Source organism: Dermacentor andersoni, chromosome 8, assembly GCF_023375885.2.
Source record: "Dermacentor andersoni chromosome 8, qqDerAnde1_hic_scaffold, whole genome shotgun sequence".
In the NCBI taxonomy this organism is placed as follows: domain Eukaryota; kingdom Metazoa; phylum Arthropoda; class Arachnida; order Ixodida; family Ixodidae; genus Dermacentor; species Dermacentor andersoni.
The window spans coordinates 86,990,929-87,017,581 of record NC_092821.1 but is presented as its reverse complement, the minus strand read 5'-3'; the positions used below and the strand labels follow the sequence as shown (position 1 = coordinate 87,017,581).

Below are 26,653 nucleotides of genomic sequence, written 5' to 3'. Positions count from 1 at the left end.
TCGTTGTGCTTTAAGCGTAGCCTGGTTTTGTGGGCACAGGTTCGCCAAATAAAAGTTTCGTCATTCGCAGTATTGCTACTGCGTTCTTTACCTTCACTACTACGTGACAGTCAATGTCAAGACAGTCAACCAACCTACGTCATGTGTTTCTACCCTGCGAAAGGCACCCGACGCCACACAAATGCTAGCAAAACCAGTCTCATAATTCCACATAGCGCATATGGATCAGTTCTCCACAAGTGTTCATGACTCTGCCGTTGATCATTCGTAGGTATGGCGACTTCTATTACCATGAATCATATGACGATGCTTTATGGGTTGGCTAGGAGGTAATCCTACTGATGAGAAATTAGCGCAAGCTGCGCATTTGAGCAGCACTTCCGAATGGGAGCGCCAGATGGTCCGTCCCGAAGAGTTCATCATATACTGCTATTCCCCTGCAGTACACTTGTTTTTTTATGCTTTCAATATTGCAGCAGTGAGAACTTGTATTGGCAGCCTATGTTTGAGTGTGACTGCAAGTACATCCGCCCTCTTTTCAAGACAAGCGTAGGTGTTTCTCTAGTGGAGGTCTTGGTCAGTTTCTCTGCAGCAATACGTATGTAAGGCGACCTAACTTGTAATCGATCCGCTTGAGGTGGTAAAGAAGTGGGTGTTCGAGGCCAGGAAAATGCGAACATCTGCAAGACAATTGGCCGCCGCTATAGACGTCAGCGCCACCTTTGACCTACTCGCCGGAGAGTATAGGGTAAGCGGGTTCTTGCTATACCTACCAATATCTGTGGCTTCAGCACTGCTGGCAACAAAGTGAGCGTTACACTAGGGTAGCTCTCTGGATAAGTATATCGCCAATGATCCGATGCACTGAAACATTCTGAAAGCTGATTAAGGGAGCGGTTTTACAAAGGTACATGGCACGTTCGGCAGCAGCTCGAGTGAGGTATCCATGGCTTATGTATGTGAAGTTTCACCCCTTCCATCCTTTACTGCCGGCCTAACTATAGTCTCTAAACAAGCCATGACCGAAGCTAAGCAAGCATAAAGATGACTTGGTAGCTAAATAACGTATTATGCAGTAAAAAGTCGCATATAGGTGGTGAAGGGTGTTAATTACCTATGCCAGAAGCAATGCCACCGCTGCAATGGAGCTAGTTAGTGAAACATAGCTAGACGTGCTGCTTAGTAACAATAACGGGGCACATCAGTAAGCAGGTAACAAGAAACAGCGAGTCTAAACAGGATGTGCGGGAAGATTCATTAAGTAAAGAAAAGCTCTGCAGTCGCGCACTAAAGAATACTTAAAGTGTACAAATAAGTATTGTAAAACACCCAGCGCATCAAGACTAAACCAAATGTAAAATGACATCTGCGGACGCATGTTGCAACGTACACGGAAAAGCAAGGGGGCAGCGTCATATCCCAGGAGCGGGCAGACCCCGTTACACAGTTGCCGTTGTAACATTTCTTCTACACTTGCAAGCTAACGTAAGACCACGTCGATCCAAACCGCAGAGGCAATTAGCGACCTAGCTATAACAAGACGCGCAGCAATCAAAGGCACAAGTTCAAGTGAATAAAAAAAAAATTGAATAGGAACCTGAAAAAAATGTGTCATCCAAAAGCGGTATGGTATGATAGTTGATTCATTCAGAACTAAATGCCACGACTAGGATACAAGAGGTGGACACAAGCGCCATATGAAAGCGTCTGAGTATGCAGCTGCTCCGCAATGCGTCGCAGTGCTAGCCTGCGTCGGCACGTGTGGAGAGTCATAGGTGCTTTTCTGCCTTCGTGGTAGCAAGCTGTGCAAACTCTGCCACGCACATACGTGGATATAGAACCGGGGAAGAAAATGTTTACATGAGCGCGCTCTCTCAGGAACTTCGAAATATGTGCGGGCACTGTTTGCCAATCATGGATCACATATATACGACAGGTGACCGATGGGAACGCTCCACGAGCTTAGAGACGGAGAAGTCATGCGAAAGTATGCTCTATACGGAATTGTTGTTATTTTGCTGACACTAACTGATCAAGCAGACTTGAAGAGGACAGACCCCTGTGGCGGCAAATCGGGTAAGCCAGGAACTTTGCTATTTGCTAGCAATTTAAAAAAAAACGGAGAGTGAAGAACGCTACTTTGATCTATTGGAGGTGGTTGTTGCTATGCTGAATCGTTTCAATAGGAATATGTGTAGCGTGTTTCTGTGCATGTGTGATCGATCAATTAATATAAAGCGCTCGTGAGATTACTATGTTCTATAAGCTTCCGTAATCAATGTATGCCACCTTACACTGTGATTAAAGGTATGAATCGAGCATCAATACTGTTAAAAAATACATTATGCAAGTTTATCTTCATGGAGTTTTTCGCCGTCGCCAGCGCCATACAAATTTCTGCTGCACCTGTGTCACTTTTTAGAGCTACGTCACGAGTATTCACCAAGTGGGCAACCTACGCGGGGTACCTAAGCATTCCAGGAATGTTCCTCGAGACACAGGGCTTGCTTGTTCCAAGTTGTAGGGAAGGTCTAACTGTTAGGCTTTCTGTGTCAATGTACGTGACCTGTAATAAAAGCTCAGAAACTGGGCATTTATTTCTCCACAATTATTTTAAGCATGTTAGCCCCGTTTAAGAATTGTTTATGAATGTCTGGAAGTGCACTACCAAAATCTGACTGCTCTGAGCATGGAACCTAGTCTGAGGCAGATGATACCCATTCGTAAAGTCAAAGGAAACTACCCCTCATTCTACATCTTATAAATCGCTATGCTTTGACCGCAATTTCGGCTCAAAACAATACAATGGTTTGTCAATTAGTGTCACTCGGAAAGTTCTGAAAATTTCCAGAAGGTTTTGTACAAAATTAACTAATTTCGTCGAAAGTCACGCGTCAGATTTGATAAAGCTTGAAGTTACAATGTGTCAAGCTAAAAAACATGCCGAGATGTTACAGATAAATAGCCAAGATTGAATATTAACACATGCCGCACTGGGGACTCCGGATTATGTTTGACCGCTTTGAGTTTTGCGCAATGCATGATACACGGGTACTTTTTGCGCTTCACTCTCGCCAAAATGCGCCCGCCAATGCCACCATTACGAAACTTTGGCTGTATACAATGCGTGAAGCTTGCAAGAAGTGGCGCATTGTTTCCTAAGGGACAGCGTTTTATGATTACCCAGCAGTTTTGAAGAAAGGTGGTTTATTGTCAGATTGTTACCTTACAAGGGAGAGGGTTGAAAACGTTACACCATAACCTCACCATAAAATGTTGACGCTCTTTTCACAACACGAAAAATTACAAGAACGAGCCAATTTATTAAAATACAATTCCGTGCAGTGTCTCTGCTTACTGTACCCAGTCTCCAAGAATCACTGCGCATTTATTGAGAACATATAAGAACTTACACATAATAAACGAGCAATTCTAATATGCGACACGTTGGTTGGTCCACATCTAGTACAATGCCTCACACTCGCGTGAGTCCCCACTACTAATAAAAAAACTTGAACGCATTCATGCGGGAGAAAACGTTCTGGTTATTTTTGGATACGCCCACTGTGTGCTACTTTGCAATCAGAGTATTATTGTCCATAATATTCTTTCCCTACAGCTCCGTAAGTTCATAGGTCTGCGTACCCAATCACAAGTACACTGACTCAAATCACTCCAGACTCACTTCACAGACGTACAATAAAGCGTTGATGAGTTACAAAACAAATGAGTAGTTAGGGAAAATTGAACAGCGGGTAGCGTCGGTTAAGTGATTATGGACGAGAGTCGCTGTCAGCGACTGTGAGTGGACGTAAGTACATGTGTGAGCGGGAGAGCGTGGACACGAGTGTGAGCGTAACTTGGTGTCCATAAGTGTGAATGCAAGTGACCATGAACGCGAGTGAGTATCGGTGTAGTATAAGTGGACAGGAGTTATGAAACCTCAGTGAGTGGTGATGAGCGCGAGGGCGCATGAGTGGGTGCTTGTGTACATACCACCGCATGGGAAAATATTAGCTGAGTGGCTATCCGCTTACACTGCCGACCTATGGTATACTCAGCGACCAGCAACTCTTCCAGACTTTCGAATTCCGGTTGTTGGCGGAGCTTTACCTTTTGCAATTATAACGTTAAAGAGGAGAATGAATGAACCTATGTAGAAAATTTGCCAGCCTCGTACACAGGACAAGTCATGACAACAGCGAATGCATACGGGCCAACTTTCACATCACCATCCTAAAATGCCCAATGTTGAGAGCTTCTTTACAATTCTCGTATAGACGCCAATAGTTTTATGAGTTATTGTCCGCGTATAGTTGAGGGCAAGACTGCGTTCAAAAGAACAGAAATGCAGGGAGCCGCCAATTTTTTTAAATACTGATTTTTCCTAACAGTCGGATTCTCTGGAGTTACCCAAAGCAGTGCCACCCACTAGAATCAATGTATACCGACAACCACAGATTTCAGTCGTGACATTTGGTGAACGTTTCATCAATGAACTTCATGAACACATTCGTTTGTCTGTAGCGCAGATCATTCTTGCTGCAACAGAGCAGAGTGAGTGAGTGAGTGAGTGAGTGAGTGAGTGAGTGAGTGAGTGAGTGAGTGAGTGAGTGAGTGAGTGAGTGAGTGAGTGAGTGAGTGAGTGAGTGAGTGAGTGAGTAAGTGAGTGAGTGAGTGAGTGAGTGAGTGAGTGAGTGAGTGAGTGAGTAAAGACTTTATTTGAGAACAAGGTATTGACGGATGGCCTTGTCAGGCAGCCACGAGCCCCTGGGCCCGGGCGGCTTCTTCAGCTCTCTTGATTACCTTGGCCTGCAGGTCAGGGTCGGAGCTTAGCAACATGGCCTCCCACTGCTCAGAATTACTTATTTCGTGATTTGTGTGATTTTCCGCTGGGCACGACCCCATAATATGGAACAGATCCGCTTTTTTCTTACAATGGTTACATGTATTAGGGTATTGGCCCGGGTAGTAGTAGTGATATGCTACGGGGTTGGGGTAGGTGTTCGTCTGAAGTCGTCTCCAAGCTACTTCTTGTCGCTTGTTAAGCGATTTGTGTGCTGGCGGGTACACTGCCCTGGCTAACCTGTAGTGCTGAGTTATTTCCTGGTAACTGACCATGCGATCATCCTCTGATCCTAGCGTGAGCCGTCCGGGTGCTGGGTTGGCTAGTCCTCGAGCGGTGGTGTGGGTGGCATCGTTGCCGTGTAGCGAGGAGTGTGCTGGTGCCCAAATGATCTGGATTGGTCGTGGGTACAGGTTGGTATCTAGTATGTGTTTTACGGGAGCCGAGACCAGACCTTTCGCAAAATTTCGTCACTGGCTCGAAAAGCGATTCGTGCACTAGTGCGGTACTTGAAGTGCACGGGCTTAACAGACCGTTTATAGTGTCCTTGCGTATGGTGTCGCTCCCACACGTACTCAGTGCTTCCTCTCTCCCTTTCTTCCTCTTTCTATTCCCCTTTCCCCCACCCCCAGTGTAGGGTAGCAAACCGGATGCTGTTCTGGTTGACCTCCCTGCCTTTCCTACCCTTGTTTTCTCTCTCTCTCTCGTACTGCTGCTCTGGAATCGCTAATGTAATGACAATGTGTGAAGGCTATTGCCAGAGCGACAGCCGCCTCTTCCGCTGTTTCAGAGCTTCTGGTATGGATTGAACCACCAGCGCGTATTTGACCTGACGGGTCCACCACTGCAACGGACATACAGTTGCGTTCTATGTATTCTGCTGCGTCGACATAGACCACGTCTTCGAAGGCGTGGAATTTCTTTTGTAAGGCTTTGGACCACTCGGTCTTCCTTTCCTTGTGGAATTCGCGGTGCATGTTTTTAGGGAGCGGATTAATCTTGAGATGGCACCTCTGATCGTGGATAATGTGTAATTAGTGCTTTGCATCGACTCGTAGTTGCAATGATGCCGAGATTCTGGAGGATGTTTCGCCCGGCGGCATGCACTCTGATCTAGCCTTTCGTATTGAGATATAAGGTGCGCTTGCACAAGTTCCTCGAGGGTGTTGTGCACACCTAGAGCTAGCAATTTAACATTGGCTGTTCTTATAGGTAGCCCAAGAGCCTGTTTATAGGTCCTCCGGATAATCCCCTCTATTTTCTCTCTCTCAGCCGCTTTGAGGCAGACGTACGGGGGGATGTACGTGATGCGGCTGAGCACGAAGGCTTGTACCAACCTTTTGAGGTTGGGTTCTTTCATGCCAGAGTGTCGGTTGCCAATTCTTGAGATGAGTCGCATCGCCTGCTTTTATCAATTGTGTTGCCGTTGGGCCGTGAGCTCGCATAAAGATGCCGAGTACACAGATGGTGGCCACCACCGGGATCGCGCCTCCTCTGATTCGCATAGTGATTTCTGGGTGTGGTGCAGTGTCGGATTTACGGTTTGTAGGGGCTCTGAGTGGGAAGAGCTGATTTTTGCGGGGAGCAGGCGAGGCCTTTCTCGGTCACCTACTTTTCAACCGTGTCTACAGCTTGTTGTAGCATGGTTTCTATATCTCCATCGCTACCTTTAACCACCCACAGTGTGATGTCGTCGGCATACAGACTGTGGTGTAGATCTGGAATCTGATTAAGAGGAAGCTTTAGCTCGAGTGCTCCTATCTAAATACATGTAAAAGGTGAATTTGTTTTTCTCGGCAACCACTGCGCTAAATCTGACGAAGTTTGTTGCACTTAAAAAAAAACTGAAAATCCAGTGACTGATGGTTTCTAATTTCTGAGTAAGGTTGTCAATTTATTATTAAAAATTGGCAAAAATCGAAAATTTTCAGAATACGAAACTATCAAGTTCACAACTCTGTAACTCAACAACGAAAAAGGATCATACAATTAAGTGAATTGCATCTAATAGTACATCTAAAGCGGACAAAATTTATATGTTACACATGAATATAAAGAGATTTAGTAATATGGAAATACAGCTTTTGCAGAACCCTTGTAACCAACGTAACAAATTCACGTAATATGTAGAATGACATATCCAATTTGTCCGCTTTGAATGATCTAATGGATGCCGTTTATCGAACCGCGATATCTGTTCTTGATTCAGAGCTATAAATTTGTAAACTTCGTGCTTCTATCTTTTTTCGAACGGTCGAATATTTGAAAATCTTTTTAACAAAATTCAGGCCATAAATCGAAATTCCACTTCCAACAGTCACTAGAATTTAACTCTCTCTCGCAAATTCTACAAATTTCATTAAAATCGGTCCGGAGGTGATCTCAGAAAAACGTTTTTGCGTTTTACATGTATTTGAATAGGCCGCGTCGGAGTTGGGCCCGAGCTAAAGCTTCCTCTTAAGTTGTGCCGGTAATCGGATCATTCCTAAATTAAACTGGAAGGGGGACAAGACTGATCCCTGGGGTGTGCCAGGACTTCCAAGAGGGATCTTGTCCGTTTGTACTTCTCCTATTCTTAGTTCCGCTATGCGGTGGTTGAGGTCCTCTGGCCTACACCTAGGTACTGCAGATTCGCCAGTATAGCATGATGCGCTACGTTCTGAAAGGCCTTTGTAAGATCAAGGCCCAGAACAGTTCAGGTACCATTCTTAAATATGTAGTCCTTAACTTGATGTTTAAGCTCAAGCATGACGTCTTGCGTGGAAAGTTTAGGACGAAAGCCAAATATGGAGTCCAGGAATAGGTTGTTGCCCTCCGCGAAATTGTGGAGGCGGTTAAGTATGACGTGCTCCGTGAATTTTCCTACGCACGATGTCAGAGAGATCGGGCGTAAGTTCTCGAGCTGCAGTAGCTTACCCTGTTTAGGCATGAATATTATTAGTGCATTCTTCCATTGAGAGGGGATAGAACCTGTTTCCCAACAGCGGTGGAAGCACTCTGTTAGGGCAGTGATAGATGGGTCGTCTAGATTTCGGAGGGTCTTATTTGTTATGCCATCGGGGGCTGTGCAGATTTTGTTCAGAGTTTCATCAACACGGCTCGTACTTCAGCCTCTAGAATGGGTGCGTCTAGGTTAATATTCTCCAGACCAGCGTATGTCTTCTGGGGGATTTGTGCATTTTCGCCTATGTACCGGATTCTGAGCTCTGTCAGGAGCTCATCGTTCGAGCCCTGGTATTTGTGAGTGATCTTATTGAGGTCTTTCCTCTGTTCGGATTGACTCTTATCCGGGTCCATAAGATATCGGAGGAAATTCCCCGTTTTGGCTAGACCGAGTTGTACCTGCATGCTGCCGCATACCCTCTCCCATTGGTGTTTGGTTAACTGGTTAGCGTATCTTCGATTTCCTGGTTTATTTGCGCGATGCGCAAGCGGAGTGTACGGTTTAGCTTATTATTTTTCCAGCGGGTTTGCATGCTCTTTTTGGCTTCCCACAAGTGTAGGAGGCGGCTGTCCACCTCGACCATACCAGAACAGAGCAGAGAAATTGTTCAAAGTGTCTTCGCAGAACTGCCTATAAATTTTCAATAAATATTCAATCTTGTCAGCAGTGCAACTTGTGTTAGTATTTTTCACTAAGACTTAGTGCCTCGATTGTTGACTGCAGCATATTTTCTCACTTTTAAGTTTCGCTGACCTGAGAAATGTGGAAATCCTGACTATGCTGTTGATGTGGAGAGCTTATAGGTAGCTACTGAATGGTAAAGTGCCACATTTTCGCTACTGGGAGCAGCCATAAGATCCAGCCACACATTCCTTCCCGCACCTTTGAATTGTCACAGGCGTCTTTTCCATTCGAAAACTTATCGAATATGTTACCGACAGTACAGCTCAGGTCCGCTACACCTCTTTAATAACACTACTTCCCCGAAACCTGTGTTCCAGGTGTGGTGACCACTTCCAAAAGTGCCGCAACAGCAGCCAGAATTATGGCCAAGTGCGGAAACAGACTGGCCTTGAAGTTCAACATATCTGCTGACGCCGTCCTCAAGGTAGCCAACAAAAGAGTCCATCGCTGGCTATATCTTATTGACATTATGCAAGAAAAGGTGAGGCGTGCAGACAGGACCCAAGAGAAGAGAAGTGGACAACACGAAGAAGTGGACTGCACGCCTCACCTTTTCTTGCATAATGAATCCGTACCAACTAGCTCAGCTTTCTGTCGTTCTATTATTGACAGTGAACGTTTGGTCATGTCAGTGTAGATTTTCTGAAACTACGCACGTAAATAGCATCACAGAAAAATGACAGCTTGTTTTTCTATCACGTTACGATAGGATTTTCACTTGTATTCGCGTTTTTTTATTATGGCGAACTTTACTTGTCTATGCATATGTTTTCGAACAGTCAGTGTGATTCACTGTTAAAGAGAACAAGAAAGTATCATCTCGGAACTGGCTACAGCTCAGTTTTGACACCCAAGGCATCGGCAACAGCCTTTCTTCACCAACATAGCTCTACCAAACGTGTCCCATTAAGCACTTCATTCCTATAAAGAAGGAAGCTGGGCTAACAACCGGGCACAGGAACGTGAGATTCCGATTAGCGATAGTGAGGACACACAAGGAAGTGAATACGTGCCAATGAACGATGCCAAATATCCCCGCTCCGAATCGATGTTTTTATGCCAGAGAATTCCCTTCATCGAAGATTGGCTGCGTTCATTCCAAACTGATGAGCAGATGTGGGCTGCTAACATTACGGCAGCTTAGAACGTATGCTTCACAATCGCTTCTTATTTGTACTGATGTCTAGAATTCGCTTGCTCGGCGAGTTCTCGAAAATGCACACGCATAAAAAGGATGCCAGCGCGATGATGCAGGCCATGGTTTTCAGTAAATAACGGCAATTCGCCGTAACTTTAACTCCTGATTTCAAAAGCATCCTTCTGTACTAGCACGAAGAACAATATTTCCCGCTTATAATACTTGCTTTTTCGCACTTCAAACAGATAAGGGTACAGATAATCTACAGCGTCATTTCCTCACCTGAAATTGGGAGAATTTTAGTTACACGCCTTTCTTTCAACACGGGCACATGTACAGATTCTACCAAAGTGCTGCATCATTGCCCATCTCTGCTACTCTCAAGTTCAGGGCACTGTCAAGGTGAGATATGACCTCCATTTTCTCATTGGTTGAGGACAAATGACTTAATATTGCACCCATCTGACAAAGTTTCGATATTTAAACTGTCAAGGAATTTTAAACATCCGAAGACACCGAAGCAATCCTTAAGAGTTGTGAATGCGAATACATTAATGTCCATTTGAACGCCGATGAGCAGTCTTTCGAGTTCTGAACTCGTGGGCAAGCGAGCGCGTTGACACGCTTGGCCAACGCCTCCTAGGTGGCACAAGGTCGGTGCGCTTCGATCCATCACGACATGCTACCTTGTCCTACAGTCACAGAATCTAATGGGGACGCTACCAAGTAAGCCACGGTAATTTTGACGACCCCGCTTTCCTCACGCCGAGCTCATTAATACAAACTTCGGTCCATAAAGATGAGTGCACAAGCCTGCCGTCAAAGAAGCGCTGGCTTAGCGAAGTCAGTAAGACGCTCGCGCTCTGTGCGTGGGATCGTAAGTTCGAAACTCACTACCACGAACGTTATTTCTTTGGAATTTATTCTGTTTTTTATGCATTAATTTATTTATAGCGATTACCGAGGCGAAGAGAGGCCACAGGCGAGAGCTTGCACGGGCAAGGAACGAGCGAGTAACACAGGCTTACGAGAGTGAGCGGGAAGGTGACGTGGCGTCGCGGTGACACCCTCTCCCCTCACGCACCACCTTGCACGCCAACGCGGCCAACAGGTGTTTCGACCGCTCTGCTTCGTCGAGGTGCGCACATGACGTGGCATAGCAGCCAGTGAGAGTTTATGCACCGTTTCTCTGCTACAGAGGCCGCCTGTTCCGCTCGATGGGCCATTTGATGCTTTCGCATCAAAAAACAGGCTCCCATCAGTTTCGTTAACGATAGGTACAGTCACTCCTCATCACAACGAAGTCTCCAGGACGGGAGGTAGATTTTGTTATAAGCGGCATGTATTTCATTAAAATTGGAGAGCCTCTAAATCAACTATTGTAAAGACGAATGCGCACTCCATCAGCGCGGCAGCTCGTAACGTATACTGAAACAGAGCCCCACTCGGAAGTGGTCACGTGACACTGGCGAAATTTCGCTGGCACCCGTGAGCAACTCTCTCGTCTGTCAGACATCCTCACGTATGCACTGATAGATGCAAAACAAACGGCTGTCGCCACATGGCGGAGAGGCCTTCGTAACGCTCTTTGCTTCTCTACAATGGTACAAAGAAAATGAAGAGGTCGACGCGCCTGCTGCACAAAGAACCCCCGCGCGGATTTTCCTGTGTTCCGCACCTCACATTAAGTGGAGTCCGACTCCATTACCCTTCCAATATTGTCGCCTTAGAAGCACGCACCTTGCTCAGGATTATAATACGCTTTGAATGAACTGATATTTCAAACATAGCGCCTTCATTGTATCCAGAATTTGTTCCGAAAGCATCGCATGTTGTTAACCATTTTGTAGTGTTTCAATTCTAAAGAAACACTAAATGAGTATACTAAACTAGATGTACAAATAAATATTCTAGGACTGCGAGAACAGCGGGTTTACTACTCAAAGAGAGTTAAGGTACAAGAACACACAAACGAAAGAAGGATGGCGGCGTCATGGACTTCTCGGTAACGCGGAAAACTGGTAACGCGGAAAACGCCGTGTATTTTTCGACCTGCAGTGCGGATGTTAGTTGAACGGTGGAAATATGTTTGAAACATTTATAGGTGAGCGCGATAGCGATTTATACGTCGGCATTTGGTGGTAAACAGGCGGCAAATGGGGCCCTAGCTGCAAGGAAGTAATATTTTGTTTATCAGGCCAATCTTCCGGCGTTTCAAGTTTTCCGAAGTGTCGTATTATTTCTACAATAACAGCTACTTACTTTCACTTCCTACTTTAACTTTTCACTTTCGCACTTTCCTGCCCAACTGCTTTGGTCACATACAAGTCAAGGCTTTTTCGTTCTTTATTTGGCCACACCAAGCTATGATAAGATATGGCATTAGTGATGATATTGAGCTCTATTCGAGAGAACCAAGCTTCTTTGCGCATTTTACACTGATTTACAGTGCGCTGCAGCTATAGGTGCCCGATTGCCTGATCTGCGGCGGCGCGTCCTACACCCCCGTTCTCGAGTGCCCGGGTTGCAAGGCGAGGTGTTGTCGAAGTGTTGTCGGATGTAAGTCGGTGTAAGTCGGTGCGGCGCGGCAACGTAACACAACCGGCACCACCTGCACCTCTTCAGTGGTGATGCCGTGTACCCTGTGTTAATCGAACAAACCTATTGTAGTGCTCGGACCTATCTACGGCATAGTTATATAGTCAATGGCGTTTTGTATATCTCACACGTAGGCCACAGGACCTCGGGGTGCTCACTCGCAAACTCGAGCGCGTACAAACGCATTCATGTGCACCGCCGTGCAACGAGGAACGCCACTTGGGGCCCTATAACGTAAAACTATTCCAATATATTTTTATTCCATTCTCCTGACTTCAAATTTGCGTAACCGCCGACGCAAGGATGGGGCGATCACCCGCAGGGTTGTCGGAACAGACCAATCAAACGCTCTCCTCGTTCATAGGAAGTCACTTCTGTTTGCTTGAAAAACGAATAACATTGCCTACAATGAACGGCTTGTCTTATATAATTGGCTGACAAGAGGTGAGTAGGACGCTCAAGTTGAGAAGGATTCTATGGGGCCGAGCCACTGCACTGAAAATCGATAACCGGATGAAGAAGGTGGTGCCGGCGTCAGCAGTTGGTCCGCTTTCCCTTACACAGCTTGCGGTGGCTCGTCGAAAATCGCGGCGGCATGTAACGGAAGCTTCAGAATGACGCTGAAACGGATCCTCAGCAAAGAATGTTTGGCAGAACGAGGTCGTAAACTTGCCGAAAGTGGTCGAAGACGTCACACGGCCACGCAGAAAGCTTTATTATACGCAATTAAACCCATGCTCTCCGGCAGGTGCGAGTCGCCAGTGCCTGAGCGATCGGTGGCAACCATCTTTTATTCCTTTCGGAACTGGGCAGCCTGCGGCTATTCAGAAGAAACTTCAGTTTTGTTCGGCATATTAGCACATCTTTATCGCGGGCACGTCACTTTGACGTGTGAGCTTTTGCGGTTTTGTGACGTCATGCGACAGGCAAGTGAGGTGGGTTGCTGCCCGAAAACATTTGACCAATATCCGAGGGCTATTGGCGAGAAGGGGTCGAATCAGAAATAACTGGTTTTCTTTTGTTCGACCAAATCATGCATAATCAGTGTGTACACTTCATATCAGATGGGGAGCTACCACGGTTTTCGTGACGTCGCGTGACAAACAGGTTAAGTGGGGAGGGGGGGTACAAGAATGTTTTGACCAATCGTGGAGGGCTGATTGCAGAATTGGAATAGAAATGTTTGGAATAGTCTTACGTTATAGCACCCTTGGATACATGAATTCTCTCTTCCTCGCCATCGCATGAAGCGGTGGAGAGGGAGAGCATGCAGTTACCCAGACGCCACGGTTCTACCCCTGCACTCGCTGTAGCGAAGGCAGTGCCCAGCATGCAGCACTTCTACACTGCAACTCGTTAGCGTGAACTCTTTCTTTTGGTTTTACTTCGTAATGCGTATACGTAGTAAAGCGCAAACGCATGTGTTATATAAGCACTGCGATTTTAAAACTGCGATTTTAAACAAGAATATGGCACTTGGTAACAGCCGACCTACGTGCCACCCCCCCCCCCCCCCCCCACAGGTGTAATCTCATAGACTAAATCTTAAGTGCCAAGGTTTCACAGACAGTTCACGGCGATTCCATTTCTTGTGGCTTTCTGCGCCAATCTGCCAGGTTAAAATCATATTTCTTACTTCAGCTGCGAACAGTATGCTCGATTCTATAACCACATCGTGGTATTTTCATTTCGACTAACATCTAACGACACGTTCTAGGCGGTTGGCCGTCTCTCGCTCCAAACGACATCACAACATATCACCGCAACCAAATCCAGCGTGCCAAGTTCGTCAACTGCAATCTGATCCCCGATGCACACAATCGTTTTTCGCACTCTCCCCACTGTCCAAAACGCCACCAGGTAAAGAAAGGGTCGGGAAAGCCAGCTGCCCAACGTGTTGCCTGCCGCTCGCGTCATACCAATGTGAAATTCAGAGGCTTGGTAGCGAAGGCTATAGAAGCAAACGGGGCTAAATATGGCACACAAAACCAGATGTCACAGGACCCTGCGCTGACCGCTCAGTGTCCCGCTTGCAGTGCTGTTTATTTCCATACCATATACGGAATAGCTCACGTAGTCGCGTTATGAACGATTACGAAATTCGAAAGTCTAACCGACGTCTGAGGGACGCAGCATGCGTCTTGTCCCGTACTGCGTGATGCTGCAAGGCTCCGGCGACAGGGCCTTCTCGACAGTGCGCACAGTGCTCCTGTCGCATCGCCATATTCCGCAAAACCTGTAAAATCGCGTGTCGGCAGGATGAGAGGCGGCCCAGCAGCTTAGCCGCTTTCAACCCCCCTCCCTCCCTTCGCCATATTTTACATCCATTATGACTAATGGTTAGGAATTTCATCTGGTCGCAATAGTGACGCGACCAATTTTCTGGGGAAACAGTGTCGGTCGTTCACTTTCGGGGATACGTGTCACGATATGGCCCAAAATTATCGCACCGGATGTGCAGGCGTCAACGGGCGACAATGTTTTTAGCACTGTGCTTGACCCTGTGCCAGAGATACGATGCAATCTTGGGAATCCTGCACTATACTCGAAAGTGAACACCTGAGAATACCGGCCCTGTATATATCGAAATAGAGCTAAGACACCTTTTTTACTGGTCCTAATGCGTTTCTTTCAGCACAGAAGACGATGCAATCGGACCTCGTTAAGTGCGGAAGGGCATATTCACTTTTCATGGCTTCAGCTTTTCCGGTAAGGTACCTTGACTCAACAGCAGCTTGTGTTGTGAGTGGGCCAGGGCCGAATTAAGAAAAATGTGGGCCCTTGGCTAATGCGCATGCAGGCCCCCTTTCCCTATACTGAGCCCCCCCCCCCCCTGTGGCCAGCTACGCTACTGGAAATACGCCATGTTTCATGTTAATTCCACAAAATTAAAAATACCGAAGTGTGATCAACGGGATTATTATTATTGTTATTATTATAAGGAAAACAATAAAACGAGCTTCTAACGCATGCTGTTGTAAACACCAACACATATGCTCACTTTGTGATTAATCTGCATTCTGTTTTCAGCAAACGCCAGGCTTTGAGAAAAAGTTTAGTGCACTCAAGACGAGCAAAAATGTGGAAAAAACAACACAGCTCAGATGTCGATCCTCCTGAAGCTAGGCTTTGTTTGCATCACTAAGTTTAATCCCGTGAGGAGACGCATGGTTGTATCCAAAACATTCTTTATTAAAATTCAAGCATTAGACTGCAGTAATCGTTGAATTGAATTGAATTGAATTTTACTTCTCGTTCATTCAAACGAGGGCAGACTGAGACTAAAGACATAAAGCCTAACGAAGGTCTCAGCCCGTTACAACGTTATATACGTTACTCAATAAATATGCAATAGATATATACAATACTTAAGGTAATAGAAACACCATAAAAATGCACTAGAATACAGATGAACATTACTAGCTGTAATTACAAAACATTATTTGAATATATTTTCGTTAAAGGTAAGACAAGCAAGGACGACATCAAATAGATGTGGCACTATCAAAAACAACAAAAATACAGTTCTTTATAGGCGCGCTAAATATTACAAGAACAAACAAGAGACAAACAACGAAGATTTGCCTATTTTGAATTACACTGCTCAGCGTTTCAATGGCAACGTGGAGGCTGGGAGACGACACAACGAACTTATTGGAACTATTCATGTATAGCGCAAACAGTATTCTTTTAAAATGGCATCTTTCGCGCCTTCGCTTTGGCGAAATCAGATATAGTCTGTTCGGAGGATAGATCGCGGAGGAGGTCACTTTCAATGGACATGATAGCAAGCGAGTTCACCTTGTCGTCAAGGTGGCTCGAACGAAGGCGATTTTTTATCAGCGACAACTTGTAAAATTATCGTTCGGTCTCACAGTTTGCCACGGGTATGCTTAAATACATTCGCAAAGCAATAGAAAGGTTCGGAAACACATAAATAAGCTTTCTTTCGTGCAGCAACTTCATTATTCCCAGCGGACTCGTGTCCTGGCACATAGTGTTGTGCAGAAAGTTCGCAAACTGAACGATTTCAGCGGGAAATGCTGGCTCCAAATCATTTTTGTAGGTTTTCACCAACTTCTCAGCCTGCTGTGCCAGAGAGGCCTCACTCCCAACTTCTGTCAGCAATTTTAAGAATCCAAACCTTTCGCAGAGTTCAGTGTAGGCAGCCTTTCGCACTCGCAAAGCAGAGGCCTAGACTGTCAAGTACAACATTGCAGGTCTCTACGATAAACTTTTTTCTACCTTGTAGCGCACTCTCGCTTTTTCCGTCCGGGTGCTTACTCAAAACGGTGCTTTTGCCCTCATCCTGATAACATTGATTTGTACTTAGCGTGCGTGCTCTCTCTTCGAAGGTATCAAAGAAAGGTCGCAAAGAATTAACAAAGCCTTCTAGAGAGCTCAGCAGGTCTACAGCAGTTTAAATGTCTAGGCCTTGTTTCTGAAGTGCTACGCTCGTTTTGTCAAAGCGCTCCAAGATTTCACTCCAGAAAATCGTCATGAATGCAGTCTCTAGTTTTGACATTTTCTTGAAGAGGGAGTGCGCTTCGTTCCTGGTGTTACCGTTTTCTTCCTCGTTCTTTGACATAGCTTCAAGGCAACGCAAGACTGCATTAAAATTTTTCAGGATAGCCTTACATGATTCCGCGTGTCTTGACTACCTGGCCTCAGAGAGACTTTTCAAAGCAAGCTGCGGGCCAGTTCTGCCCATGCTGTCCAAAGGATACCTCCATCGCTTAGGTGAGGCAGCAAAGAACACATACAGTCTCTGAATTAAGAGAAAAATTTGACTGCCTCAAGGCAACTTTCAACGCTACTCGCGCCAACTAGGTTCAGTGAATGACCAGCACACGGGACGTAGACTGCCAATTATTTCAGGTGTTTGATTTGAGCTTGCAGTCCTTTGCATTTTCCTGACTTATTAGTCGCATTATCATAAGCTTCGCCCCTACAATCATTAACTGAGATGCCATTGGTCGTCAAGAGAGATATCACGGTATCGAAAAGATACAAGCCGGTATACGATTCAATTGGAAGAAATCCAAGAAAGCGTTCGTACACCTCTCCATTTCAATACTATCGTAAAACAACTGACAGCTGATCAACGTGAGTAAGGTCTGGAGTCGAATCAACAATTAAAGAGAAGTATTTTGCACGTTTCACTTCGTCAACGAGACGTTCCTTGACAGCCTTTGCCATATGCTCGATAAATTCATCACAAATGAATTTTGACAGATACGATGGGTGACCTTTTCCTTTGTTCCCGAAGCGTTTGATGTGCTCTTCTAGAAAGGGATCAAACTTGGAAATGGCGTCAAGCACTCCCATATAATTGTTATTTCTCGTTGAACCAAAACTCTCCTCACTGCCCCTAAACGTACGCTAGGTTGCGCTCAGCTAGAAGCTTAACTACAACGAGTACGCGCTTCAACACATCTGTCCAGTAAGCGGTCTCAGTGACAAGATGCTCAAGCAGCTCCTTATCAATTGTGCTGCTCGAGTTAGAGCGGGCGAGCCATGCTGCCACGTAGTTCCGGTGCTCGACGCTATTTTCATGTGCGCAAACTTTTTCTTCTGCTCTTTTCCAATCAGACAAGCCGTGCGTGGTGAAAGCACTGGGGTTGCTAGAAATCGAAAATAGTTTTCACATGAAACAGTAAACGGAACCTTTGGACTCGGAGTACAATAACCAGTGTCGCTCGTACGCCTCCTCATTTACAGCCTTTCGCACGCAAAGATGAAGTGACATATAGCGTTTCTGAGTTTTGTATTGCCTTTCGGAAGACAGAAAATTTTCTGCCCGATTTTGAAAATACAATGGCACTTTCTCGAGGCATACACTGCGAAATCTGTCAGTAATAACGTCCGGCCACTTAGCAGGGTCACTTCGGAGAATCTCGCAACGTACCTCTTGCTGTGGGGGTGTATGTACTTCTCTGTTGCTGCAACGAGAAACATCTCATTCGTCCTCTCGAGGCACACTTTGTGGGTGGGAACATGATTATTTGAAGCCAAACTAACAGAAAACAAGTGAGTCGGTTCTTGGAGTGTTGTTTCCTGGCGCTCGTCAGTAGAAGGAGGCTCATCGGGGAGGTTTGACACGTGTTGATCAGCAGTAGTAGAAATCGGGCGTGGCGGACCGAACACCTGGAGCTCTGTGGCAGGGGCCCGGCCGAGTAGCACAGACGTTGCTGACTCAGGAACAGGACAGCGCTCGGTTAGCGTCGGTTGCTCAGAAATATGGACGACCGAGGTTGGCACTGTTTTCACAGGATCTAGATAACCAAGATGAGTCAAACCTTGCTTCTTGCCAGGAAACCGTGGTGATGAAGTTGGCAAGTCCTCCACAGAAGCACAGTCGGTACTATTGGGAGTTTGACACGAACACTTGGTAGAGCGATCATACTGCTCCGCGGAAGCTGCATTCAGTAGGTACGTCAGTCCGACGCGACCGCAGGTGTCCAACGATGGCCGTCCCGATGACTGGCGCATGCTGCCTGGATGGTCCATGGCTGGCCGAGAGTGGTGCGTCCTCCGGGAGCTCCTCAGCGAGCCGGCTTATGCAAGCTTAACCGGTGGCTCGGGGCTGAATCGCAGCCCACGATCAACCTCCTTTTATAGACGCGCGCCGCGTCTGTCTGTTACTAGGGCCAAAGCAGGCGTTCACATACGCGTAGAGTTCCTTGTACAAATTCCCTCCTTCTCCGTACAAACTCACTCCTTCTCCCGTTCCGGTCTCGTCTTCCTATTGGCTAGGAGCAATCGTCTGTTCTGGGAGGTTCTCGATTTTTCTTTCGCCCCGTCGACGCCGAGCGCGAGAACGAAGGTGAGAGGGCGACTCCTAGCGCGGGCGAAGTTACGCGCCCTCCGTCGCCTCTGAGTCATCTTTTTCTACTTCTTTCTGGAAAGTTCAGCGGCAAGTCTGACCTACTTTTTCCGTCGAGCGCGCGCGAGGATGCGCAGCCACTAGGCAGGAATGGGCCCTGGAGACAGGCCTTTGTGTCCAGTTCTCCAGCTACCACCTTCACTCTTCGACAACCCTAGCCCGAAAAGTGAACATTCCATGCCCCACGGCACGCGGACAAAAGCACGTGTGACGTCTTCTTTCCTTTCCTGCCTAGACTCTGCCATCAGACTCATCATCATCTGCTATCGAACTCATCCTCCCCCGCCCAAATTACCATCACAGTAAAGAAAAGTCGAATGGGAGGACCTGTTGGGTACTGCAGCACATCCTTTCTATGAGAAGGACAGCGGCGGAACTATCTTAGAGGTGGAGGGTGGCGTGGTGGTGACGAGGGGCAAGGGAGATTTAGGTCCTCATCCCACATTTCATGTTATAGGTGTTTCCCCTTGCCCCTCCTCTCCAGACAGCACTGGAAAGGCGGACTGATAGAAAACCACGAAAATTCTTCCAAGCAAACGCACCTCGCTTCGTAAGAAAGAGGGCACCGCCGGGGTGGCGGGGGATTCCTGTTTTTGTAGCTCGACAAGCTCTCCCCAAATGATCAGGCTAAACGCATGCTGTTACATTCTGCTCGTTCTGGTTTTCTCGCTTCATACATGTCGCTCGAAGTTCCGTTGCCCATGGTTCTATATACTAAGCAGGTTAGAATAAAAGGGCCCCCTTCTCCTACTTTCTGAGGTGAGGCTCCGGGCTGCAGCCCCCTTAGCCCCACCCCCTTAATCCAGCGCTGGCGTGGGCGCTTGTGTGCGCGTACGTGTGCGTGCGAACGTGGATGTGGATGCGCCATCACCATAAACCCAAACGCGAAAGGCTCAACCGATTTCTTGAAATGCTCTGTGACAGCCACGAAAAGATAACGGCAGAACTCTGCTCGCGATGTCTGTCGATGATAATGCGATTAGCATTATTAATTCCGAAGAGAAGTTTGCCTAATGTCGGTCATTATTTTGAGACTTTCGTTACGTTCGCCGTATTTGGCATATTCCGATATCCTCTCATGTTGCTATGGCACTCGCTTGACAAGGTCGCCCATGAGAATGGTAGCGTGAAGACGACTGTACAACGCCGACCCACTGACAACTGTGGAATGACGTCGTCCCAAAGTTGGTATGACAACAACGGCATGATGACACGGAGATGACCATCCTTAAATGGTGGCGGGGTAATAACGACGACATCTTGACGACGCCAACGTGAGAACAATTGGATTACGACGAGTGTGTGATGACGATCGCGTGACGACGACGGTATGACGTCAACCGAATGACGAAGATGGTATGACGACAATGACATGACTACGGCACGGCGACCATGGCCCATCAATGAATGTATCGTAGCGACTGTGACGACGACGTAGTGATGACCATGCCATGAAAATGGCGCCAGATTGAAGATTGAATGACGACAGCGTAATTGCAATTGAGTGATGGATAATAAATTAAGTTTATGGATTGAAGAAAGCGGTATGACGACGACGGAATGAAGACAATGGGATGGCGTTTCCGAAGGGATGGCGACGACAAAACGACAGAGTGACGATGATGGCATGATAATGGTATGACAACAAGTTTGTACGACGACAGGATATTGACGAAGCTGGAATAACGACAATTGCACGACGATCGCACGACGAATAACGACGATTGCATGATGGCGGCTGTCAGGCGACGATGTAAGGACGACGATGACATAACGATGACAGAGCAATCACGATGGAATGGCGACAGCATAATTACTTAGTATGACGAAGGTTTATGTACGCCGATGGAAATGAGAAGGAGCTATGACGACGACGGCACGATGAAAATGGGATGTCGTTACAGATAAGCATGGTAGGACGACAGCGTGACAACAACGGCATGACGATAATGGCGTGACAACGATGGCATGACGACGACACCATGACAAGAGTCGGACAGAGAAATTAGAAGGACCCCGATGGAATGAACGCGATGGAATTACAACCACGGTATGACATCGATTGAATGATGACGACTGTGCGACGATTACACAACGACTACGCAAACATGCCAATGGCATACGTAAATCGGATGACGACCAGTGCATAACGTCCATGGCGTAACAGCGACTGCATCGCGCAGTCGCTGCCTGTGTGACGACGATGCGTTGACGAGACGTGAGTGACAGGGCAGGAATGACGAAGGTGCAACGAGTGCATCACCATTATGAGCATGTACAGTCACCCACAAAATTTTACCGAGAAAGGAATATGAGAAAAAAAGTCGCAGTTTTGCCTGACAGTGAAGCATCGTTTGCGATAGCAAATTATTGGACAGCTATACGAAGTAAGGCTAGTAGTATTTTCAGCCGTATAAACTTGTAAACATAGGCGTATTAACTAAATTAACAAGCATGGCGTCACGTGCGCAAGAGCAAACATGAACACATCTCACTCGATGACCGCGGAAACTCGCTGTCAAAACGCTGGAGTGAGGAAGCGCGGCAGCAGCAGCGAGCGAATTGACCTTCCTGCTGCGTCTCGCATCAACGCGAAGTAAGCCGAGAAAACACCGCGCGCGGCGGACTCAGTACCCGTCTTAGATGGATTTCAAGATACAGCGGCACGGGCGGGCGCGCGCTGCCGCCTGGGGCGCCTGGGGTAGAACGCGCGCCCCCTCCCTCCCCTCCCGCCTGAGCCTTGAGCGAGAGTGAAGACGGCGCGCTTTCTCCCCGCTTCTCCCTTTTGCGAGCGGAAGATTAAAGGGACACTAAAGGCAAATACTAAGTGGACGTAGACTGCTCGAATACCATTTCAGAAACCTCGCAACGCTTGTTTCGTGGGGGAAAAAAGGCTTAGTTTACGAGAAAATAGCGTCTGAAAGGTCGGAATACATTTTTCGAAATTCAAATCTCCCGCCACCCAGCGGGGGAAGTGGTGATGTTGCATACACCATCGCCACCCCTTGCTGCCGTCGGTGAGTAAAACGGCACCCGACAGACGGCGATAGCAACTCAAGACATAGCGGTTGACTCGCCGCTGCAGCTGCTTTTTGGTCAAGTGGGGTAGACCGTTCGGGAATCCCACGACATCACATGGAAGTTGTATGCACTGCTATTTGCAGTTTGTGCGAGTTCCGGGAGGCAGCAACAGCAGCACCACGCGATAACGAAACTACTAGAACGTGAAAGTCTGTTCTGTTTCTGAAAATGAAACAGAACTGGAGAAGTAGCACTTTATTACGTCTTATAATACAAGAAAATTTTTTGCAACGAGTGGTTGAGTACTAGTGACAGAACCTGAGGAGTGTTTTCGTCATTGGGCAGCACTTGAATGTCCCGGCGGATTCTCTAAACGTGTTCTGCATTTGCCTCAAGTTTTCGATTATTAAGGCTCTGTACGCGATAATATCGACGCGCTAGAGATTCTCGAGCACTAATCTATCACTTTAGCTTTACTTAATATTTGCCTTTAGTGTCCCTTTAAGCGGCGATGGCCGGCTCACCATCGCGCGCTTTCACTCGCACATACAGCATACGGTGTACGGCGACGGTTTTATCACCCTCGGACTTCATACGGAACCTCACGGGGATGGCGACGGCGAGGGCGACGACAGAAATGCGCCTGTAGTGTCCATACAACAGCTATAGCAATAAAATCTTAATGTCCCAGCAGCCTCACAACGGAGCCTGGTGCACGGATTTCCAGTCGCTGCTAGTATATGTAAACAACACGGTGATGTCCGGTTTTACTAGCTACGTTTACAGACTGCTCGGAAATTGAACCTTTTACAAGAGCCCGTGGTCTGTAAACTTTTGGGGTGACTGTATCTAGCGGCCCAAGCTATTACACAACTTGGCCCACTATGTCGGCGTAGAAGGCGTTACGACGACGGCATGAAGAAAGGCAGGTGACAAGGCTGAATTGTGTGGAGACAAATGGATGGATCAAAACACCCGAAGGAGGCAAACTATGAGAATCGCATTAATAACTGATCAGAACGCCTTTAACGCGTAATTACGTGGAAGTGCTACATGTAATCACTCTGTGGCCCATGTGCAAGCAAAGTGTACGTTTTGAAGACTTGAGCCACGGTTACGCATGCAGGTGAACCTTGAAACGAATCAATTCGTTAGAGTAGTTATACAATCATTCGCGTTTGAATTTATTGTGATAGTAGATGCGTCTTTTTGTGTTTGTGTGTTTGCGTGCCTGCTTGCGTATGTGCATGTGAAGGGAAGAGAGAAAGAGGCAGATAAAGATATTGGTGCGACCACGAGACCTTGCTAATATACCGAGGTATTCTTGTTACACCACCGGCACTGAGAGAGACTGCATAAGTTTACCGAAATCTTAGTCATGAAAAAGCGTCTGGGCAGGGCTGCTGAAACTTTAGAGCTTATTATTCAACTGCCTTTGCCTAACCACTTTTTCTAAAGACGCCTCTAAGGCGAGCACAGCGTAATTATTTCGATTTCATGCTCGCACTTCTGTTGGTACATCCATCCATATTTTGATTAGCATTCAAGTAAAATTAAATAACTTTAGCCGCTCGAATGGTACACGCTACCGGACCTGCTTACAGACTGAATCGCAAAAACTAGTCTGTCTAAAGTACACTAAATCCCTACCACTAGGTGTACAGCTTATTGCTTGTAACAGCACTTTAAAAGCGTGTATGGAACGAAGTAGTTGCATCAGGACGCCATCTGACAGGGACGTGCGCTAACTGTGAAAACGAGAAGGAATTACTACGGTGGTTCGTTCAGGTTCTCAATTAACATGGCACGTGTCCTCTTAAAATATGCATATCCCTGCGTGTCCTAAGATGTATAGATGGTAACGTCAACATAACTTTCTTTTTGTAACATTACCTGTGTGGTTTCAATCCACGTCTTTCTAGTAACAGCTACGTGTACTTTAACACCGCCAGCCTCTATGGGTTTCTGTATGCAGGAGGTGCTAAAAGTTCCCGTAGAAGATGTTGAAAGAATGTTTAAGCAGATTCAGGTGAGCATTAGGATTTCACTGTAGCTTTTCCCCTAAAGAATAATTTGTTTCCTCAAAGCGCATTAAGTGACGCTTACGCTGTGTCAGTACTGTATCAGTCAGTCAATAGATGCAATAATGTTACTTCGTTTTCTGTGTTACGCCTGTTAGTGCCGAGACTAGTGTTCCTGTATATGCTCCCGCAGGGAGCAGAGTTGCGCATAACTGGATCATAACTGGATCAGATTACGCATAAAGAGCTGGATCATAAACCGGACCTATGCGCAACTCTGCTCCCTGCGGGAGCATATACAGGGACATTAGCCGACACCTTTGAGTGGCGCCCACTCGCATGTGACGTCAGAGGGTGTGCGCGCTCGCTACGTTAAGGCAACTTGGCGCAGTTCTTGGCGCAATTCTTGCTCGAGTTCATGGATACAGGTTAAAGGTACAAAGGCTCAGTAAAATGTTCACAGGCGTTCCTTCGTTTTCCTTTTTTTTGTTAGAATAACGATATTTATATTTATACACTGATAAAATGATGTCATCCGAGTGTTCTGCGGTAGTCTGAAAGTGTGTTGAACAGAAATGGTCCTATGCTAACCTAAACGAATAGTATTTTTGCGTGAGAAAGTGATAACGAGATTTACTTGCAAGAAAATATTGTAAAGCGTGCTTGCGATTGCGAAACATGATAAACCCTGGGGCGACTAATGTGTGGGATAAATAGGCTGTCATTAAAAAATTATATTTTTCTGGTCGGAAAAATTTTGACATATGCAACACCAAGCGAATAGAGTAGTGAGCGAAATTTAAAATTTGTATTATGCTACAGTGCCACTTAACCGGCGCTAAATTTCGCGAATGAGTCCTGCGATCGTGCTTCATTTCAAAAACTGCGTGGACTATCATTTACTCCCTAGGCGCTTTATTTTATGACTGAGTCACGAAATGTCCTCGCGCGTGAGGGCTGTGGTTATATGAAAAAAAATATAAAAAAAGGAAATTCTGCGATTCTATGTGCCGAAACCAGCATATGATTATGACGCGCGCCATAGTGGAGGACTCCGGACTCATTTTGACCACCTGTGGTTCCTTAACGAGCACTTAAATTTAATCATAGGCGAGCGTTTTCACATTTCGCCTCCATCTAAATCTAGCGGCTGGGGTTGAATCAGCGACCTCGAGCTTAGCAGTGCAACGCCATAGCAATTGGGCGGGTGGCGATATAGCTAATATATCAAGTATACAACTTTTGTTGCTTTCCTGCTGCTACCATTTATAGAACTCAGTCTAGAAAAACAATACAGACGGTAACTGGTGAGCACCACGCTGCGCCAGACACAGTTAGAGCGGGATAAAACGCATTAAAAGGAAGCTATTCTATAGCCGGCGCGTAGCAGACGACAAAAATGGGTCCCCCATCTGACGTCACCGGAGCGCCGTTCGCAGCGCTGGCATCGGTCGCGCACGAGGCTAACAGTCATGCGACAAGAAATGCCCATGCGCAAGAAATGCAACTGAAGTCGGCAGTCGCCTTCTCAACTGTTCGTTCCGGTGGTCGCGATTCATGTAGTGGGTAGTGGCAGCCCTCTTGCCACAAACGATTGTGATTATCCCACTACTGGCAAGTTTGCAGTGTTCAGCCAAATAGTACTAATCAAAGTGTACTTACACTTTCAGTTCAATGCAGCTATACTTCCAGCGTTGTCTTAAAAACACTTCTAAAGGTGTGTGTAAGGTGCGCGGAGTGCCAAGACTACGTTCACACTCGTGTATAGCAGTGCTCTTATGAAACCCTCCAACGCAACAGCTTTTATAGCTCCTGCGTAGCCTTAGGCTGTATGACCATACATATCGATCAGCCGATGAGTTGGTCAATCAACCAATCAAGTGGCGATAAAGGTTTTCAAAGGCTTGACCATTAATATTAGTTTTCTTACTCTCTCACCCGCATGACCACAGCGTTGTATCGGAGCGGACATTCCACTGGACAAGCACATCATGTTGGGCATGATCCGTTACGTCAGAGGCATCTTCTTCGTTGCCTGAAGACGTTCCTACTCCGGGGTCTCTTCATGGCAGCAAAAATGAAAGAACGGTGGTGGACACGCGGACGGTCTTTATGGCGGAAAATAAACTGGCTCTGATTTCGAATCCCCTTGACTTGCATGTAGAAAATGTCACTTCTTCCCATTCCGCAGACATGAAATTTATTAATCTACTCATTATCGCGGCTAAAAGTTAAGACCATGGGATCCCGCCAGCGATCCCGCCAGCGATGCCTTTCACGTATCCACACAAAATGGGCGCTACCACTGTAGTAACTGTGTCTTCTTGTTCATAATCGTCACCAGCTTATTTTGTGTCCACTGCAGGGACAAAGGGCTCTCCCACCGACGCATTAATTATCCCTGTGCTGCTCCAGCTGACTGCATTCCATGCATGCGAATTTCTTCATTTTATCACACCGCCTAGTTCCTTGCTGTAATATACTTCGATCCCCTATAAGAAATAAACTTTGCGCT

At 46.6% G+C, this 26,653-nt stretch overlaps 1 protein-coding gene across 2 annotated transcripts; it reads left to right on the top strand.

The window, feature by feature from the left end:
• The first annotated feature begins 1,946 nt into the window (after positions 1 to 1,946).
• Positions 1,947 to 26,276, top strand: LOC126528913 (uncharacterized). 2 transcript variants are annotated; one of them, XM_050176495.2, is made up of 6 exons: positions 1,947 to 2,076; positions 8,792 to 8,898; positions 9,952 to 10,014; positions 14,851 to 14,919; positions 24,093 to 24,146; positions 26,091 to 26,276. In XM_050176495.2, exons 1-6 carry the CDS (start codon positions 1,980 to 1,982, stop codon positions 26,175 to 26,177), a joined length of 477 nt encoding a protein of 158 aa, XP_050032452.2. In that variant the 5' UTR covers positions 1,947 to 1,979; the 3' UTR covers positions 26,178 to 26,276. The 2 variants fall into 2 exon arrangements, with proteins under 2 accessions (XP_050032452.2, XP_054925466.1); XM_055069491.1 differs by lacking the exon at positions 24,093 to 24,146.
• The last annotated feature ends 377 nt before the right edge of the window (positions 26,277 to 26,653 follow it).